Source organism: Copidosoma floridanum, unplaced genomic scaffold (assembly GCF_036245765.1).
Source record: "Copidosoma floridanum isolate Cflo_tuat_1 unplaced genomic scaffold, Cflo_Japanese_pri ptg000004l, whole genome shotgun sequence".
NCBI classification, from domain to species: domain Eukaryota; kingdom Metazoa; phylum Arthropoda; class Insecta; order Hymenoptera; family Encyrtidae; genus Copidosoma; species Copidosoma floridanum.
In genome coordinates this window covers 40,564,464-40,583,738 of record NW_028321881.1, presented here as the reverse complement: position 1 = coordinate 40,583,738, position 19,275 = coordinate 40,564,464, and the positions used below count along the sequence as shown (strand labels likewise).

General features: G+C 31.3%; 2 protein-coding genes across 2 annotated transcripts; one reads left to right on the top strand and one right to left on the bottom strand.

Moving 5' to 3' along the window:
* The first annotated feature begins 9,743 nt into the window (after nucleotides 1-9,743).
* LOC106644918 (choline/ethanolamine transporter flvcr2a-like) lies at nucleotides 9,744-11,948 on the top strand. The gene is made up of 7 exons (XM_014360621.2): nucleotides 9,744-10,062; nucleotides 10,138-10,369; nucleotides 10,450-10,687; nucleotides 10,781-10,989; nucleotides 11,064-11,167; nucleotides 11,247-11,357; nucleotides 11,469-11,948. Exons 1-7 carry the CDS (start codon nucleotides 9,860-9,862, stop codon nucleotides 11,785-11,787), a joined length of 1,416 nt encoding a protein of 471 aa, XP_014216107.2. The 5' UTR covers nucleotides 9,744-9,859; the 3' UTR covers nucleotides 11,788-11,948.
* Nucleotides 11,949-16,380: 4,432 nt separating this feature from the next.
* Nucleotides 16,381-19,070, bottom strand: LOC106644917 (putative MFS-type transporter C09D4.1). The gene is made up of 7 exons (XM_014360620.2): nucleotides 18,744-19,070; nucleotides 18,436-18,667; nucleotides 18,124-18,361; nucleotides 17,819-18,027; nucleotides 17,641-17,744; nucleotides 17,449-17,559; nucleotides 16,381-17,337 (listed from the first exon to the last, which is right to left on the bottom strand). Exons 1-7 carry the CDS (start codon nucleotides 18,944-18,946, stop codon nucleotides 17,022-17,024), a joined length of 1,413 nt encoding a protein of 470 aa, XP_014216106.2. The 5' UTR covers nucleotides 18,947-19,070; the 3' UTR covers nucleotides 16,381-17,021.
* Between the last annotated feature and the right edge of the window lie 205 nt (nucleotides 19,071-19,275).

The following is a 19,275-nucleotide window of genomic DNA, read 5'->3' as shown; positions in this document are numbered from 1 at the left end:
CGATGGCAGCGCTGCGCGCCTTTAATCATGTTCGTATATATGTATATTTATTTATCAACATTACGTCGACAGCACACACATGTCGCATTGACCCTCGACTTAACCTTTTTATCTGTACATTTGACAATAGTGACCTTTGCTCGTAACCGCTCTGAAAATACTAATTGTTAGTTATTAAAAATTATTTGAATCGATGTTTTTTTTTTTTTATTTAGACTTATACAAATTTTAATACTGACCTTGTGTTGAAAGCAATTATCAAAGAGAAATAAAAACACCAGCAATGGGCGATCTACAAAATGTTGGGCCAAGGGACATAATACTTATGAACCAGTTGTTGGAATCTTCTGATGATTCATCAAGTGAGGAGGAAGACGTTGCAATCGCACTACTAGCACTCAAGAAAAATGAAATAAAAAAGAAAAAAATTTTGCATTTTAATTACATTGACGTGGTTGATCAGTACACTGATGAAGGTTTTAGAAAAAATTTTCGGCTGAACAGGGAAACTTTTAATTTTGTTTTGGAAATTATTGAAATTAAACTAACAAATACACGTAAATGTGGTCGAAAACAAACTTCTCCACGGTTGCAGCTGCTCGTGGCGTTATGGTTTTTTGCCAATCCCGACTCTTACAGGTAAAAACATGGATTTTTATTTTTAATTTCACTAACATTGCTTGATGTTTTATCTTAAATGTATATATTTTCCTAAAAGGGAAATATGCAGTCGCTTTCCTGTTGGAGCAGCTACTGCAGTGAGAGCAATTAGAAGAGTCGTTAATGGCTTATATGCCATTCGAAATAATTTTATTTTTTGGCCTGAAGATCTAACAGACAATGCTGAAAGTTTTCAGTTGCTTTGGGAATTTCCTGGAACTGTTGCAGCTGTTGATGGAACCCACATTAATATACCATTGTATATAAATGGGCAAGGTTATATAAATAGGAAAAATCAAGCGTCGATTCAATTACAGGTTGTTGCTGATCACACAATGAAATTCATTCATTGTTATACAGGAGAGGTTGGTTCTGTTCACGATCAGCGTGTGTTTCGTCTATCTGGACTTCAAGATATTTGTAATAATGATGAGTTCTTTCCTAACAACACTCATTTGATTGGAGATGCAGCTTACTCAATACAACAGCATTTATTGGTTCCGTTCAAGAATAATGGTCATTTGACCGAAGTACAAACTAATTTTAATACGCGATTATCTAAAGCCCGATTGGTGGTCGAACGTGCCATTGGAATGTTGAAATGTAGATGGAGGAGACTACTAAGAAAATTGCCTATGTTACGCATTGATTTAATTCCTAGATTCATTATGGCTGCTTGTGTTCTTCATAATATCTGCATTTTTCAAGGAGATTTATACAATTTTGGACATCAGCAAAGGATTCATCGAATAATTCAAAATAATGTAAGAACTCGAGCAAGTCGAATCGCTGGAGAAGCAAAAAGAGATGAAATCGCCAACCATTTATATAATGCTCCTTTGAATATGTAATTTTGTTGCGTGTATCAATGTTAAATAAATCAAAATTAAAAATGCAATTATTTTTTTTATCTAATTTCAATTTTTACTGATCAAATCCATAAATTTATTACGCAATACTACAGTTATTATCACTATCAAGTTTTTTTAAATGCGAGAGACAAAAAGACGACTAACGCTCGTCAAATAAAATTAAGTGTTCATTATAATTGTCATAGAAGCAAGGGTTTAGGAAGGTGGGGCAAATAATTTGAAAAAGGAGAAATGGTATATTTCTTACCTAGAGTAGGAAGTAAAATTTGTGGGCGGAAAGTATGCCCGAGGACACAAAGCACCGTGCGCGAGAAATGAAAAATCAATTAGAAACGTCGCCTTATTTATTATAATCCCTAATCACTAAGAGTAAGAGATGCATATAAATTTGAGATCGTTTCATAAACAATACAATACTTACACAATATTTAATCTATGCACATCAAACAATTTAAGTACATTTCAGTAATAATTTCATTAACTATTTTTAAAACAACACGTAGTACATATTTAAATGAATTACAAAAGACAAGACTACAGGGTTTAATTTTAATGAAAATTTTTTTATTATAATTAGTAAATAGGACATGTACAGAACAAATTTTTTCGCTCGCGTAATTAACAAATAAATTTTTTCGTACTTCTGATCAATGCTTTAAAAGCATATTTTTTGATGTTGATAATAACATATTCATATATAATATACATCCATCGCTCAAACTCATTGGATTGCACCTTCTGGCTGGGTAACTCTTATAATAAAATGAAATAAAATTTAAAAAAGTAACTTGAAAATGACATTAGCATAATAGTAATTTGTTTTTCAATATAGGTTAAAAGGTATAAAATTAGTTAAGAATTGTACTTTACGTACTTCAAGCGCATTAATTAATATTTTTTGTATGGTTTAATTGTCCAAGTGCAGTAAGAATTGCATTTGAAACCTTCATTTTTGTCTTGAACTCAGACTCCTTACGTTTTCTAGTTTTTTTTTTTTCATCAACTAGTTTGCGTACGGAGTCCTCAATACTTGGCTTAGCAGTTTTCGACGTCTTTCTTCTCTTAACTACTCTCTCCTCTTCTGATTCTTCGCTGCTATCAGAATCTTTAACTGAAGAAGCAGTTGATACTGGTGATATGAAGACTTCCTTTTTAAAAATACCATCCATTTCCTATTAACAATACACACACATATAAGTATTAAATATATAAATTATTAATATTTTAATTAAAAAATTGTACCTTCATATACTCAAAATCTCGCCGATTATTACCACTTTTACCATTATAGTCTTTTACTTCTTTATATTTTGTTTTCAAGTACTCTAACCTTTGGCGACATTGCTCAGCACTCACGTTATATCCACATTTTTCCATATTTTTTGCAATAGTTTTCCAGCAGTTGGTTTTTAATGCTTTAGGATCTTTGAATAAATAACTTATATCATCATATTCATGTAACAAGAGAAGTGTCATAGCCTTGTTCCACCGACACACTGAAATATCCAAATGTAGCTTTTTATTTAATCGAACATACATAAAAAATTTGGCCAAGAAGAGTATACATATATACTTGTTGATAAATACATGTGATGAACTTACCACCATGTGATTCTTTTACAGTAAGCGTTGCATCACATGTTTCACTTTCGCATTCTACATTTCCAATCAATTTTTTGCTAAAATTTTTCTTTGTTTTGTTTTCTGTGCCTCTTCCTGCTAGGTACATTTCATCTATATTATCATCATCATCGTTACCGTCATCTGAAGAATCTATATTGAGTTGAACGCTTGCAGATGAGAACATGGAAGAGCCTTGTGATTTTGGTGGGGCCTTTTTCGTTGTAACTAGTGCCGATTTGTTTGAATCATCGCTTTCATCCGTGGATGATATTTCAAAAGACTTGTCTTTCATTTTTGATGTCTGTCCTTCTTGCATGTTCTTAACATTCATTAATAAACACCTTCGAAATTGTGGGTCTAAATAATAAACAGGTTATGTTAGCATTAAGTAAACAATCAAGTCGCTATTTACTTTTAGAATCTAGCTCAGCGACATAAGTCCAAATACAATCATTAAGAGGACGAAAAAAAAAAAAATTATGCGTACCACTTCGAGCTTTCTCAGCAGTTCTTTGGCTTACATTCACAACAAAATGCTGGCCTGTTTCAGGATCCGTTAATCGCAAATCTATTTTAGCAGATTCCATTCTAATTAAAAGAAGCTTATGCGTCAGCAGTGATTAGCAAATGATTTGCATGACAGAAGAACAATGTAACGAAGACAAAGGACCACAATGCGATGTACGGCGTATACTGTTGACGGCTACGAATATGATTAAAGGCGCGCAGCGCTGCCATCGACGCGACCGGTCGGCGCTTCTCGCAATCGTAGGTTTCGGAACGCTCCATTTTAGTTTCGCGAGAAAATATCGGAGCGTTCCGATTTCCTTTGCGAGTCTCGAGACTATAACGGAATACACCCATATTGCAGCAGTAAGTACGTCCTCTTCCTGACCCTCATATTAAGAATAAATAACGTATTCTCGAGCGTATTCTCTGATGAAGAGATGTAACTCTGATTTTACAAGCAGTTATGATTAGATAAAAGTATAAATAATAGTAGAAAAAAGTAAAACAATTATCAGCATAAAAGTAACTTCCAACTTAAAAATTCAACTTTAGAAGTTCTGTGATAAAAAGTAAACGCTTTTTTAAATCCATCCTTATCTCTTTTCTCGTTTTCCTTAAAAAACCTACTGGTTAATAAATTTCCAATAGGAATGAGTAATAGAAATACACATATTAAATGACTAAATATTTTTAATACTACTATTTATCATTATTGGCATTTTCTTGAGTTTTTTCTTTATAATCTTATTTCACCTCAAGAAAATAAATTTTTTTTTAATTTTTCGAGACTTCTTTTACTTTCACTTATTTTTAATGTCACTAAGATATAAAATCACTAAAAATTAATGTTTGAAGTGAATACCACTATTGTTAGAAGGTTTTGAAATAATTTTTTGTCAATTTATATAGTTTTATGGAAAAAAAAAATTTTTATTACAAAAAATAAAGTAAAAAAGAAAAAAAAAGAAAAGAGAAGAAAAACAAAAACAAGCATCAATTATTGTTAAAAAGCTAGATTATATTTTTTTCATAGCATTATAATTTTTTGTATTCTTCGCGAAATTCTGTTGGTATTTGGACGAAACTTTATTTCTAACTATAACAACTGTTTTAGTTTTAGTTAACTATTACAACTGTTTTAGTTTTTAAATTTAGTTCTTACAGAAGTCACGATCTTCTCTTTTATTATTATTTTAAATTTCATTTAAAAAATTAACATCAATATCGTTGTCACAGTTGTCGGCACCTTCATGAGTACACGTGTCTCTACTTTAGTATTAGACAATCCTACCTTTCCTATTATTTCAATTCTGTCGTTACAAAAATAAAGTACATTTATTATAGCATGTTACAGTAATTACAAAATTCGGAGTTTTCTTACTACGTATTAAAAAAATTTTAACTTTCTGTACACCTACGCATAACTTAAATAATTTACTTAGTAAAACGGAATGAAAATTGAAAACATTTTCTTTAAACTGTATTAATTTTTACTTGCTAATCAAGCATTACAATGAGAGCATACTGCATATCCCAACTAAAAAAGTCCATAAGAGCAGTTTTCATCCATAGAAAAAACAGAAATTGTATATACAATAGGTGCCTTTAACAATTTATTGCAGCGACTTTAAGTGCTATTTAAATTGCTATGTAAGCACATCAGCTTGGAATATTTTAAGAAAGATTGCCTTCGATAAGTGAATTCTAGAGTTCCATTGTTCACTCATATTCTAAAATACATAGCTTTTGTTCAAATAGATCGTCTTTGTATCAAGTAGTTATCCTCCAACTGATGTAGTTATACTGTATGGTGCTAATCGACAAAAAATATTCCAACACTTATTGTATACGTACGGACAAATATTGAATCTAAATGAGCTCAAGGTAGATAAGTCTTGTTAATTTTTAATCTCACTTGGAATGAAAAAATTTTAAAACATCATTCTGCACACATTTGGATGGAGTAATTGATTTTTTTATGTGAATTGTAATCACCTACTACTAACTGTAATTTATGATACTTAATTCAATAGACGAGAAGATCACGCTTGCTTTAGACTTGTTCTATAAAGAATATTAAAAAAGCTTATTGGAACAGTAAAAATATTTATTTCCTTTTCATTCACCTATTAGATCAGCTTATTTTTATATTAATCTTATACTAGAATAGTATCTTCTCCAAGTACATTAACATCAATATTTTGGCGAAATTTAAATTTCAGATTTAATATTACATCATTCCATAATTAAACTAAAACAGATAAATTTTTAACACATTTCACAGCGTCTGAAGCGATATATTATCAAAAATATTTTATTGCTTTTATCATGGTGAACCATAGGGATTTTAAATTGTTATCGCTTTATTTAATAATATTCAACATACTTGACATCATGATTGGGCGTGGATTCTATGTTATAAGTAAAAAAAATTTTAGGATTGATTATTTGCCTTTGAAGTGATTGACTAGAGAATATGAGATTAATAATAAATGAGTAAATCCTCGTGATACAATTAGTAAGCAATTCATCTTCTCTCAAATCCTTGAAGTTAAATTTGTTTTTAATCAATTACTTAATTAACTAAATGATACAACAATACCCATAATTATTGTATCCATTCGGGATGTCTTAGTACTTCAATGTATATTGATTAAAATTATACAATAATGGTTGCTAATTATTTTTAAACCCTTTAACAAAATTTTTTTTAGACTTGGCATAACATAATACGCAAAAAATATATTGATTGAAGTAACTCATTTTTAATAAAACATTCCAATAAGAAATAGATTTTCTACTTCCATGAATTCATTCTAGCCGCATATAAAATACTTTAATGCATATCACACAAATATAGAGTGTAGTATGAAACGTAGAAGGTTGCGTGAAAAGGTCAAGAAAAATTATTAGTTCTTAGATACTTATGCTTACTAAGAAGTCCGACAAGTAAAGATGTAGTTGTAAAAGCAAAGTCAACTTTTGTAATTGTTCATTCACATACTCGAACATAATTTGTTCGTGACGAATATTTGTACGATTGACTTTATTGTTTTTTGATACTATTTAAAATATCGTGTTCTCATTATTTATTAATAAGAAAAAGGAATATAAAAAAATGGTATGTTAAAAGTTTTTATACGTATACTGATGTAAATACATTGATAGAACTTATTAACATTGAAAAATATTTTATTAATTGATAGTTTTCAACTTTTTCCAAAGGCAAATCCTATATAATTGTTGTATATAAAATAATATTTAAGCGTAAGAAATTGATCATGAAAAAGTTTCGGTTGATAACGTCTTACTGGCATCAAGCTGTAAAAAATGAAGGAAAAAAGAAAAATAGTGCAACATCAATTTTTCACTGTAGAAAGCTAGAGGCACTTTCTCCTTGTTTTTAATCCTTCTTCCACAAAGCTGAAGCGGCTTATTTCCAATTTAGAGGTAGGGCTGAGCTTTCCTGCCTTCCCATGTGAATTCTTATTTTCTCCCCTAGTATCCCCTCGGTGTTGCCTTTAAGTTTGTAGTGACTTGACTCTGTGTTTTAGGTTTTTTGCTGAGACGATGGTTTTTTTTCTATTTACCTTTTGCTGTTTTTTCCACGCAGAGTACTGTGCTAAGTGTAAAAACTACAGTCATTAAGTATTATTTACATTATATGTGCAGATAAGAATAACATTAAAAATAATCGCTGTGATTTACATTATTAAGAAAATTTATGAATTTCGAATTTTTAATGAATGACAACAAAATTATTGAAACATTTATTTTCATCACGCTTAAAATTCAGCTGCAAAGATTAAAGTTCAAAGTTAATACTAAACAAGCAGTAAGGTAAAAATATATATTAGTAAAACAGTTTGCTATTCACAAAATGTAAAAATATAACAATTAAGTGCGTCTTAGTGTTATCTTGAATCTAGATGTTATTTATCATTATATGAAATACACAGAAAAGAGCTTGAGTATTCACTTTTAACGATATTTTATAAATTGAAACGATATCAAATATATAAATTATCATTCAAGTTGTTCGATATTGGCGACTCTTTTCCATCACTGCAATAAACATATTAACATAAAATTTAAGATCACAAAAAATGTTGTCATGTAATTTGGCTCTATGTTTAAGCAAGTATTAGTTTATTACCTATAAATGCATGAAATCTTTTTGCTCGTATTAAAGGATAAAAAAAGTAAAAAGTGGCTAACATAGTATATTCATTACACAGGTATACAAAAACGGTTTATGATAAGTGTAAGTTTATTAAAGGTGATTTTAAAGAATTTTATCAAACTTAGATAAAAGTTTATCCATTTCATTAGTGTTTAAAAAAATTCTAATAAGGTTTCAATGTCACTGAAATGTTTTATGCATGGTAAATAAGATTTTTCAGTTTTTTAACAATTTACACATCATTTTCGTGTAGAAATATAATTTTCCTTTAATCAGTTTTTTGAATGTTTTATATACATATACACATATATATATTTATATATATTCTATGCTATCATACAATATGTCCACCCATGGTGAAATAAGGGTTCTTGCTTGGTAACTCAATAAGCACAAATTTTTGTAGTAAATCAGAACGCTGGAACAAGTGACGAGATACATTGCTGAAATAATCAATTAACTTAAGCCACTAAAATTTGAAGTACAAATATATTAAAATTGAAGAAACTGAATTACAATAGTAATCTGGCTTGTTTGTATACAAATCTGTAGTGAAGTACTTCGAATAGATTTCAGCTATATTTTGAAAATTAGTTATGACAGGAGAATTTTACTATAAAAAAAAGTAACAGTATTAAACATGAAACATTTACCAAACTTGAGTTTAAAACTGTAAAATTTTTTCGTAAGTTTTAACGTGTTTTCTCTTTTGTATAATAAATGAGTAAAAACAACAACTGATATACCAACATTTCTTTTGGCTTAAGAATTTAGATAACTAATTATGATGCTGGAGAATGTAAAATTTCATTATCCATATTTATGCTACACAAGCAAATTCATCGTTGCAATGTCAGTGGCATCGCAATTTAAATTTGAGAGCGCCGTCTAATCGGATGACGCGAAACAAAGAAATGATGCAAGCTAGCCCACGCAAAGAGCTATCACCAAGGCCGTTTACTGAGTGAGCCTAAGACCTACTTTTTATGACTTCAGCTACCTCACGCCTGCAAGGTGGGCTTGCGCTATTACTTTTTTTTTGAGCTCTTAATACTCGATTCTAACGCTTTTTCATCTCTATTTTTCTCTTGATGTGAAATTTGTTTATATTTCTACAATACTTATCTTATATTATAATTATATTTGTACGTTTCAAACATATGTCAGTCGTTCTATTATTACTTACAATATTAACTATTAACAATTTACAAATCTAGGAAGAGTAGTATTTGGTTCAAATCAAACATTTTGAGTGTATTATTAGAAGTTATTCATATACAATTTTGAAAGAAACTGAAGTATTTGACACATCCACTGTTTCCAATTTAATACATTTAGTGGCTTGAGCTTAAAAAAATACTGTAATCACTTGATGAAAAATCTTTTGAATGAAAATTAAAGAATTTTAAAGAAGAAACCAAACTCTATGTGAACAAGTACATTACGATGTGTCATGTGTGTCTAGTGTTATAGTGATCTTTCATGGGCTCATTAGAATAATATTAAAGGATCATCATAGATAGTTAAACTTATCTTAGAACAAAATTGTTAATTATTAATAATATTTTATGTAGCTTCCCTTTACGATTTATTTCACGGTCATTGAAGTAATTAGATTCCTTCGACAAAAATTTGTCCATCAAAAATAATACAAGTGAGATTATTTACGTTTTTTTCAAAATTCAATCGGTAAATTGTTGCGGTGAATGAAAACCTATTGATTATACCTTTTTATCAATGAACTTTTGTGTAAATTTCATTTGATATCGCTTGATAACGATAGCTCGAAAAAGTACGTTTTTTTAAATCAGCAACTGATAACACAACACTTTTCTTTCTTTCATTTCAATAGATAAAGCTGGCAACACATTATTGAACTGACAGTTGACAAATACTAGTTACAACGTTCTGCACCTAATGTTTCTAACCGGGTCTACGTCAAGGATAATATTAAGTAAAAGAAATAAAATTTAGTAAACAGGTTTTGTAGTTCATAAAATTTTTTTGAGTGATGTTGAAGAAAGATTTAAGTGCCTTGACGGATATACATAATGTCAAAATTGTAAGTTCAGTTAGAAAGTTAGATGTTGATAGCAAAATTGACACCAAAGTATATCGAAGAAGATGGTTGATCTTAGGATTGTATATGTTTTATGGAAGTTTAGTTTCGAGCCAGTGGATTCAGTATTCAATTATTGCCAATGTAGTGTCCAGGTATGAGATGCACACTTACATGAAATTCAACCTGAATTAAGTATCTCATAACTGTTGGGAACTTTTCTTAAACAGGTACTACGGTGTCTCACTAATAGCCGTTGACTGGACATCGATGATTTACATGCTGTTCTATGTAGTCTTTATATTTCCTATTAGCTATCTATCAGAACGCATTGGGTTAAGGAATATAATAATTTTAGGAAGTTTCTTGTGTTGCCTTGGAGCATGGATCAAAACATTTTCTGCTACACCTGAAAGATTTATTACAACTTTTGCAGGACAATCTTTATGTGCACTATCTCTTGTATGTTTATAAAAAGTATTTGTATCTCACACTCTAAGACAAATTTTCTACTATTATTTACTCTTGATTTTTTTTGGAAGGTAATAACGCTACCTATGCCTGGAAAATTATCCGCCCACTGGTTTGATTCAAGTGAATTGGCAACAGCTACGTCACTCGGAGTTGTAGGTCCCCAGCTTGGAATATCATTGATGTTCTATTTAGCACCTCAAATTGTAAAAAACCACGAAAGTTTACATGACATTGGCATTGACCTATCACGTCTGTTCTGGGGTGTAGCTCTGGCCTCATCTCTAAACTTAATCCTCATTGTACTGTGTAAGTCATGAAATATACTAGATAGTTATGGTATGTACAAAAACTGTTTGGTATAGTAACGATTATTATTATGCTGTGATGTATTACCGAAAGTTTTTAAGGATGAACCAAAAATACCACCAAACGAGGCACGTGCTTTGCAGAAAATAAATCTCAGCGAGGTTCAAGGATTTATTGGACCAATGAAAAAGCTTTTTACAAACAAGAGTTTCTTAATTCTTTGTAACTCATACGGAATAAACGTGGGCATATTTAATGCACTGAGCACACTACTTAATCAGTTGTTTGTAAAACACTTTGTGGTAATTTGACTGGCATTATCGAGACAATTTAATAAATAACAGATTAGTACAGTCTACTTTTTGTCACATTACAGAATGGCGATGAAGATGCTGGAACGATTGGACTGCTTCTTATTTTTACAGGAATATTTAGCTTACTAACTTTTGGCATTATACTAGATAAAACGCGTAAATTCAAGTAAGCCAGCAAATTGTCTTCTTATACAACATAGGCACATTAAAAAGTTTGATTTATAAAATAGTATTTTATTTTACAGAGAAACGACTGTGACTGTGTACTTTCTTACGTTATGTGGACAAATACTTTTTGCTATAGCAATATTTATGGAAGTCAAGTGGATGGTTTATACTTCTGCAATGTTTCTTGGGTGATTATTACGAGAGTGTATTTTTTTATAATCAATATGAACTTACTTTTTGAAATAAGTGTCGATATAATTACTGTAAATCCTGAATTTGAAATAAAACTTTTTTCTTAGATTCTTTATGTCAGGATATTTCTTGCTTGGCTTTGAAATGGCAGCGGAATACACCTATCCGATATCTGAATCCCATTCAGTAGGTATATTAAACATCGCTAACAATGTTTATGGCATTGTTCTTGTTATGATATTGGAGGTTGTGCTAGAACACTATGGTGATATACCTGTACATATCATTTTCTGTGTGGCTCTATTGGTTGGCCTAATAATGACAATAATGACAAAAGATGAGCAGAGGCGACAAGATGCAAGAAAAACAGCAGTATATCACGTTATTACCTTAGATAATACAAAAAAGCAAACAACAATAGAATAATTTTTCATATCTATTATACTTTATTGAAAGATGACGTCGGCTTATAAGTTGTTTCAATCTTATATCTTGTATTTTTCATAATCCTTAGATTTTTAAAAAAAGATGGTAAAAAAATTTGTTTTTTAAGCATAATTTATTATTCTAATGAAATTTGTATTTAGTAGAAACAGTTATGTTTAAATAAAATCGTTTTATTATTCACATTTTTAACGATTGAGTTGTAATTGTGCTATGAAAGTACTTGATAAAAAAAAATACTTATAAAAAATTTTTACCTTAAAAATTGTGTAACCTTCAGCAAGTTTTCATTTCAAACACCAACAAAATTTCATAGCCACGAGAAACTGGTCAAGCATTATAAAATATATTTTCATCCGTTTTATCCATGCTCTAAAACAGTTCAAAGATCTTCTTAAAATAATTTTGCTATTTAATCAATGCACTCCAATAGATTACTGACAGGGGTTATAAAGAATGTACAAAATAATATGTAAATCGTAAAAGACGAAGATATTATAAAACCATCTCATAAGTTTGCTAAATAAAAGTTAGTTTTGTCTTTGATTTTTAAACATTAATTTTATCGTGTCTGTCAACATTATTAGCAACAATCTAGTACTTAATCCACTGTCCTAAAACTAGGCTTGTACAAAATCTTTACAAAATCTTCATAAACATTGAGCTGTCTCAGTTTTTATAAGCTTTTACAGCAATCTTGCTACCGTTTTCAATTATAACCATAAACGTATACACGTATTTTTATTAAATAAAGAACTTAAACTTTTTCTCTTTATTTCCTAACTAGCAGCCCCCCGTCTCGGCTTCGCCCGAGACTTACTAAATAAAACACCGTAGTGTGTTGATATGTAATGTGAAACGTTTTCAGTTAGAAATTTTACACATATTCCTGACACATCTCAGAACAAATATCTTTTTATTGAAAACATATTTTTTCGGAATCCATATAGTTTATTTGGTCAAATAATAAGGTGTAAGAATTCAAAACAATAATTATGCTGAAAAGTACCGTGCGTTCTTTATGCCGTTAAATAATCGGTGGCCATAAGGAGCCGTTGATTTACAGTTTCATCCGTGTAATTCACGAAAAGGGCTAGTTTTTGAAACTGTTAAGATTTTAAACTCCCAAAAAATTTATACTAAAAAAAATTTTTTTTCTTTTATCTCACAACTTTATTACCAGAGCAACAAAGTCCTGGACCTTAAACCCTACATTTTTTAATGCCACAAAAACACAAATACATTTTCTACTTATTTAAAAATTTGAAGTAGGATCTTTAAAGATTTCAGAGATTGCTGTGAGGGTACAATGAAAAGCTGATCTCTCACGTAATGGATTCTTTATTTGTCGATTTTGACGCTGGTGTTCCAATCTCGATAAATTTTCTGCGTCAGTTTCTTGACGCTTAAGTGAAATTGTATTTATTAGATACATTTGAAGTTTTTCTTTCAATTCATCCTCTTGCGACTTTTGGCATGCTTAAAATTTTTGTGACCCCTAAAAACTGTTTTCTGTCAACTTTGTTAAGTTCTAATATATTTGTTGGCAAGGTAGTTTGACGTCAGATGGCCCTAAAAAGACCGGTGAGCTTGTTAAGTAAACTCTTCCTTGACTTTAGTTAACAGCAATTGTGACTGCCTGGATACCTCAGGGTGATCTTCTCTGGCCTGCTGTTGAAGACCCAGACTGATCGGGAGAAAAATTACAAAGTCCGAAGCTTTGGGGCTAGTTGTAGTGCTCTTTCCCAACGTCTCCTGGTATAACGTCGAAGACGTTGGTGTCTAAAGCACCTTTTTTAATTGCAGATTTAGTTGTTTTGGTGATCTTAGATGGGGAAATTGGTTAGTGATTCTTGTTCAGTGGAGGCTGTCCCGTTTGCTCAAGTTATTTTTCCTTCATAGCTGTTATAGGTTTGCCCAGCGCAGACCTTGGAGAGGATCAGTGATTCCTGGTTGAATGCTTAGAGTCGAGAGGGTAATATAGGGTCGTCGGTCACCGGGTTTTCCAGCCTTGCGAAGAACAACTCCGCAGGTGACGTCTGCCAGTGAATGGCTGACTTGGTTTAATAGTGCCTATCTTTAGTTAATAATATAGTCTTTTAGTCGATGAATCGCTTTTAGAAATAGTAGTAAAAATGTATTTGTTGGCAAGGTAGTTTACACTTAGGTGGCCCCTAAAAAGAACCGATGAAATCGATGGTTAAGTAGGGAACGTAAATACTTATAATGGCCCTAAAAAGTACGTTTTTTAAATCAGCAACTGATAACACAACACTTTTCTTTCTTTCATTTCAATAGATGAAGCTGGCAACACATTATTGAACTGACAGTCGACAAATACTAGTTACAACGTTCTGCACCTAATGTTTCTAACCGGGTCTACGTCAAGGATTATATCAAGTAAAAGAAATGAAATTTAGTAAACAGGTTTTGTAGTTCATAAAATTTTTTTGAGTGATGTAGAAGAAAGTTGTTATTATTATTCCTGATGATGAAAAGCTGGCTACAGGTAGCTTGATTCTTACCCTAGGAGTCTCTATGTACAGAGACTGTGATGGAGGGAGGTATGCTGCTGTTCAAGGATATCTCGTCTTCGGGTCGTTTCCCGGATAACCAACCGCTCACCGTTAGACGGGAACATGTGGGTAAGCGCGTTGGGGATGCGTTGACTAAGAAGGTAGCTGTTGTAGCTCCCCGTGCTCCTCAGAGCTGTTTTCCCTGGCTTACATTTGTAGCCAAAAATTCTCTGACTGTACCAAGCGGGATGTTGGGACTGCCACACAACTCTGAAGAGTTAGTGCAGATTGTGCTCTGGCTAGATATGTCTCCTGGTATTATGCCGGAGACATCATCGGTTGGAATGACTTTTTTTTCGATCGCACTCGTCGAGATTCAGGGTGAATGGAAAGGTATAGGTAGGTCCCTTTCCCCTTAGAGAAGAGTGTCGTCCGTAACCGGGTTATCCAGCTGCAGGACTATATTTTCCATTGTCTATGTAGCTCGTTTAACTGCCGAAGCACGACTGCATCAGTTATCGAGATGCTCCGGCCTATTATAACCACACTTATTTAATTCTGTTGCAGGTAGCCTTGATTTTATGTCGACGCCACCTAGTGAATTTTACTGAACTAAAGTGAAAAGCTGGCGTATTTTTGCAAAACTTTGAGCTTATTTATTGCTATTGTTATTTAATTTTTTAAGATAAAAACTATACTAAAACCATCTAGGAAGTATCATGAATCAGTGTGCAAAATTTCAGCAAAATATGTTCAGTAGTTTTCGCGGTTAGCGATTACAACGGTTTTAGCGAATTTGCTTTATATATTAGTAAGATAAAATTATTGCACAAAATTCATATTTGCTATCTTTATTTTACACCTTTTTGAAATAATTTTACACTGAGGATCAGGAGTTAAAATAATCAACTAAGAACATCAATAATAGTCATTTAAATTTGTTGTGTAATGTTATCACTTGCACACTATCGTTGATAGTGCCTTAAATAATTATCTCTAAAGATAAATTTTTCCAGGCTAAGGTATTCTGGCTAATCATGTTTTTTATTAATAAAGTCTTTGATTTCTAAATGAAGTTTTACCACGAATAAGATTATGTTTTTCTTAGGAATCCGACATATCAAATGAGCTTCGTACACTCATTAAAAATATTATCTAATCATGCATATTTTGATAAATAGTTTCTTAATTTACCAATAGTATTGACTGTTTGATTAATAAATTTTGTCCACTTCGTAGTGCGTCTATTCTTATCTTGGTGGAAAAAACTGTGTAACGCACTTAATCTATAAATAATAACATTATTACTGTCATTTAAATTTTACTTTCTAATTTTTGAGCAAAACAACAGCAATCAAATAAATTTAGAACTTTAATCACATTTTGTGAAAACAAAGAAATACTGTATCAATGATTTACAAATCGTTTATTTTTATAATCTGTTTTTTTTTTAAATCATGAACGTGTGATCTCAGCTTGAACCAATCAAATAATAAATAAAATTCCTAATTTTTTTTTTTTTTTTTTTTAATAAGTAGTAAAATATACGTCCAAACGTAATGTAAACCGAGTTTAATAAGTTATTTGAAAATTTTTTTAACAAAAGTATGTATGTTGCTGCAAATTTCATGATAATTAAACAGGCAATATAATATAGTTGGTCTGGTACTTACTGTAGCTTAATGGTATCTTTTAATTTGTTAATAAATATTATTTATAACTGTTCTCCTTGGGGCTCACAACTTTGCAACTTTATTGCTTCCAAAATATTAACACAGAATCAAAATTATTATAAAAAACAATAAAATCATTTCTGATTAACTAGTTTACGTATCACAAAACTATTATTTGTAGCTTTTGGCTCATTCATCAACTTTACTTTAACTATATCTAGTCGTATACTTGTATGAATTTAATTTTGCACTTACAACTATTTTTGAAACTTTAATTTCTCAGAGAATTTAATTAACTTTCCTTATTATCACTCAAGTTCTCTGTATTCCTAAGTATTGCAGTAAATGTTTACATACTTAGATAGCAAAAAACGATTGTCAGAGTGTTAGATGAAATTGATATGGTTGGAGTAGTAACGATAAACACACTTATCTAGTATTTGTATTTTAACTGTACCTGACATTTTTCGGTCATAGAAAAGAACTTAAATGGTCTTCGTAAATATTCGTTCTTAGAAAAAAAAATTCATAGTAATTTGACAAAAACGAAGGAGTGGGCTCAATTGTTTAACTGCTGTAGAACGCTTTTAATGGATTTCTGAACATTGAAAAATCATGTTTTTAATCAGAAATCGAATTTTTAATTAGTATAAAAGGGGGTCTAATTGTGCAATGTGATACATCATAAAATTCGCTTGGCTAAGAAGAGTCCAGTATTCTGACTGGTTGACCAAATTTATAACTGGAATGGCTGACAGCTGAAATTTTTCCGTGCAAGCGAATTCTGCAGTATATCAAATGGTACTATCAGGCCACTCACAGTCAGGGCTTAATGAAGACATGTTGCCGCATTGGTAATATTTTCAATCTTTACTGTATTTTACCTGAGATGGGATTATATAAATTAGTTACAATTTCATATCTGAAATAAATATTTTATATTTAATACAAGCTGTTAATAATGCTTAACTTAAAATATATTAGTATATTCTTTGGTTAGTTAAGAATTTGACTGGTAGAGATATTACTAAGTCTTATTCTCTTTTTCTACATCTTCTTGAGGAACATCTTGATAAACTGCAGATTTCCTTGCATCCTGTCGTCTTTGTTCATCTTTTGTCATAATCGTCATAATCAAGCCGATTAAGAGAGCCACGCAGAAAATGATGTGGACAGGAAAATCACCGTAGTATTCCAAGACAATCTCTAATATAATGACAAGAACAATGCCATAAATATTGTTAGTAATGTTTAATATGCCCGCTGAATGAGATTCCGATATCGGATATGTATACTCGGCTGCCAACACGTAGCCAAGAGCTAAATAGCCCGACATAAAACATCTATAAAAAATATTTAATACTTATCATACTCATTCATCACTCAAAATGTAAGACTGTACAGAATTGTAGATTTTTCCGTGAGTATTATTAAAAATATTTAAGAATATCTACCCAAGAAAAATGGCAGCAACATACACCATCCATTTAACCTCCATAAGTATAGCAACAGCAAATAGTATCTGTCCACATAACGTTAAAAAATAGACAGTCACAGCAGTTTCTCTGTACGATTAAATCATGTGGTTTGACTTTTTAATATTTTGATATGAATAAGTTTTACTTAATAAAATTTTTACTACTTACTTGAATTTACGTGTTTTATCTAATATAATGCCAAACATTATCGAACCAAACATTCCCGTAAAAATAATAAGTAGTCCAATCATTCCAGCATCTTTTTCTGCATTCTGAAGTAGAAAAAAAATACATAGATCAGATGGACATTGGATGTAGTTGTTAAAAATAATAACTCTGAAACTACCGCAAAGTGTATTAAAAACAATTGGCTTAGAAGCGTGCCCAGCACATTAAGGATGCCCACATTCAATCCATATGAGTTACAGAGAATCAAGAAACTTTTGTTTGTAAAAAGCTGTTTCATTGGACCAATGAACCCCTCTACTTGGTTGAGATTCATTTTCTGCAAGGCTCGTGTCTCATTTGGTGGTAATTTTGGTTCATCCTTAAAAACTTTTATTGTTGTATAGTAAGCAAGTTATAAGTTTTAACGAAATATGTTTTGTTTTTAAGTTCTTCCACCAATCTTAATATATTTTTTGTACTTACAAAGTATAACGAGGATTAAGTTGAGAGACGAGGCCAAAGCTACACCCCAAAAGAGAAGTGACAGATCAACACCAATGTCATATAGATCTTCGTGATTTTTGACAATAAATGGTGGCAAAAAAAACATCATTGATATTCCAAACTGGGGGCCAAAAATTCCGAGTGACGTAGCTGTTGATAGCTCGTCCGAACCGAACCAATTAGCTGACACTCGTCCAGGCATTGGTAGCATGATAACCTTTCAGAAAATATAATGGTCATGTGACACCAGAACGTTCATTTGTAACTAAAATCTAAATGTTATATGAGTACCAGAGAAAGTGCAACAATCGATTGTCCTGCAAAGGTCACAAGAAATCTATCGGGTGTAACGGAAAGCGTTTTGATCCATGCCCCCAAGCAGCACAAAAAACTTCCTAAAATAATTGTGTGTCTCAACCCAATGCGTTCTGATAGATAGCTAATAGGAAATATAAAAACAACATAGAAGAGCATGTAAATCATCGAGGTCCAGTCGACGGCTCTTAACGAAACATTGTAGTACCTGTTACAATGGCAATATGTCCAAGTAAAATTATGCTGATTAAAGTTTAAATTCAACTGAAACATGAAAATCATACCTGGCTACTATGTTGGCAATGATTGAATACTCTACCCACTGACTTGCAACCAGACTGCTGTAAAATACGTACAGCCCAAGATTTAACCATCTTCTTTTGTAAACCTTTGTAACAATCTTGCTGTTCGAGTCTGACTTTTTATGCGAACTCAAGATAATAACATTATTCCCTTTTGTTAGAACACTTAAGTCTTCTTTCTCCATTTTCACGTAGGACTCCACAAGAGAATTACCTAGTAACTACTCATTTTTCGTTGTTCTCCCCACGACTGTGCTCGAAACAAAGTCATTAAAAACTGATCAATGCCGCCAGTATTAGCTTACTGATACTTATTCGAAGAGAGATAATGCACTATCAGTCGTCGAGTTCGAGTATCTACTGGAGTGATAAGATTCGTTGATTACTATAATAGCAACTGGTTATTATCTACTGATCTTCAACATGATTTACCAAAAAATCTTTGTAAAACATATAATTTTGTTTAAAACCATTTCTCGAAAGCACACAAAATTAATGACTATGTAAATGCAAT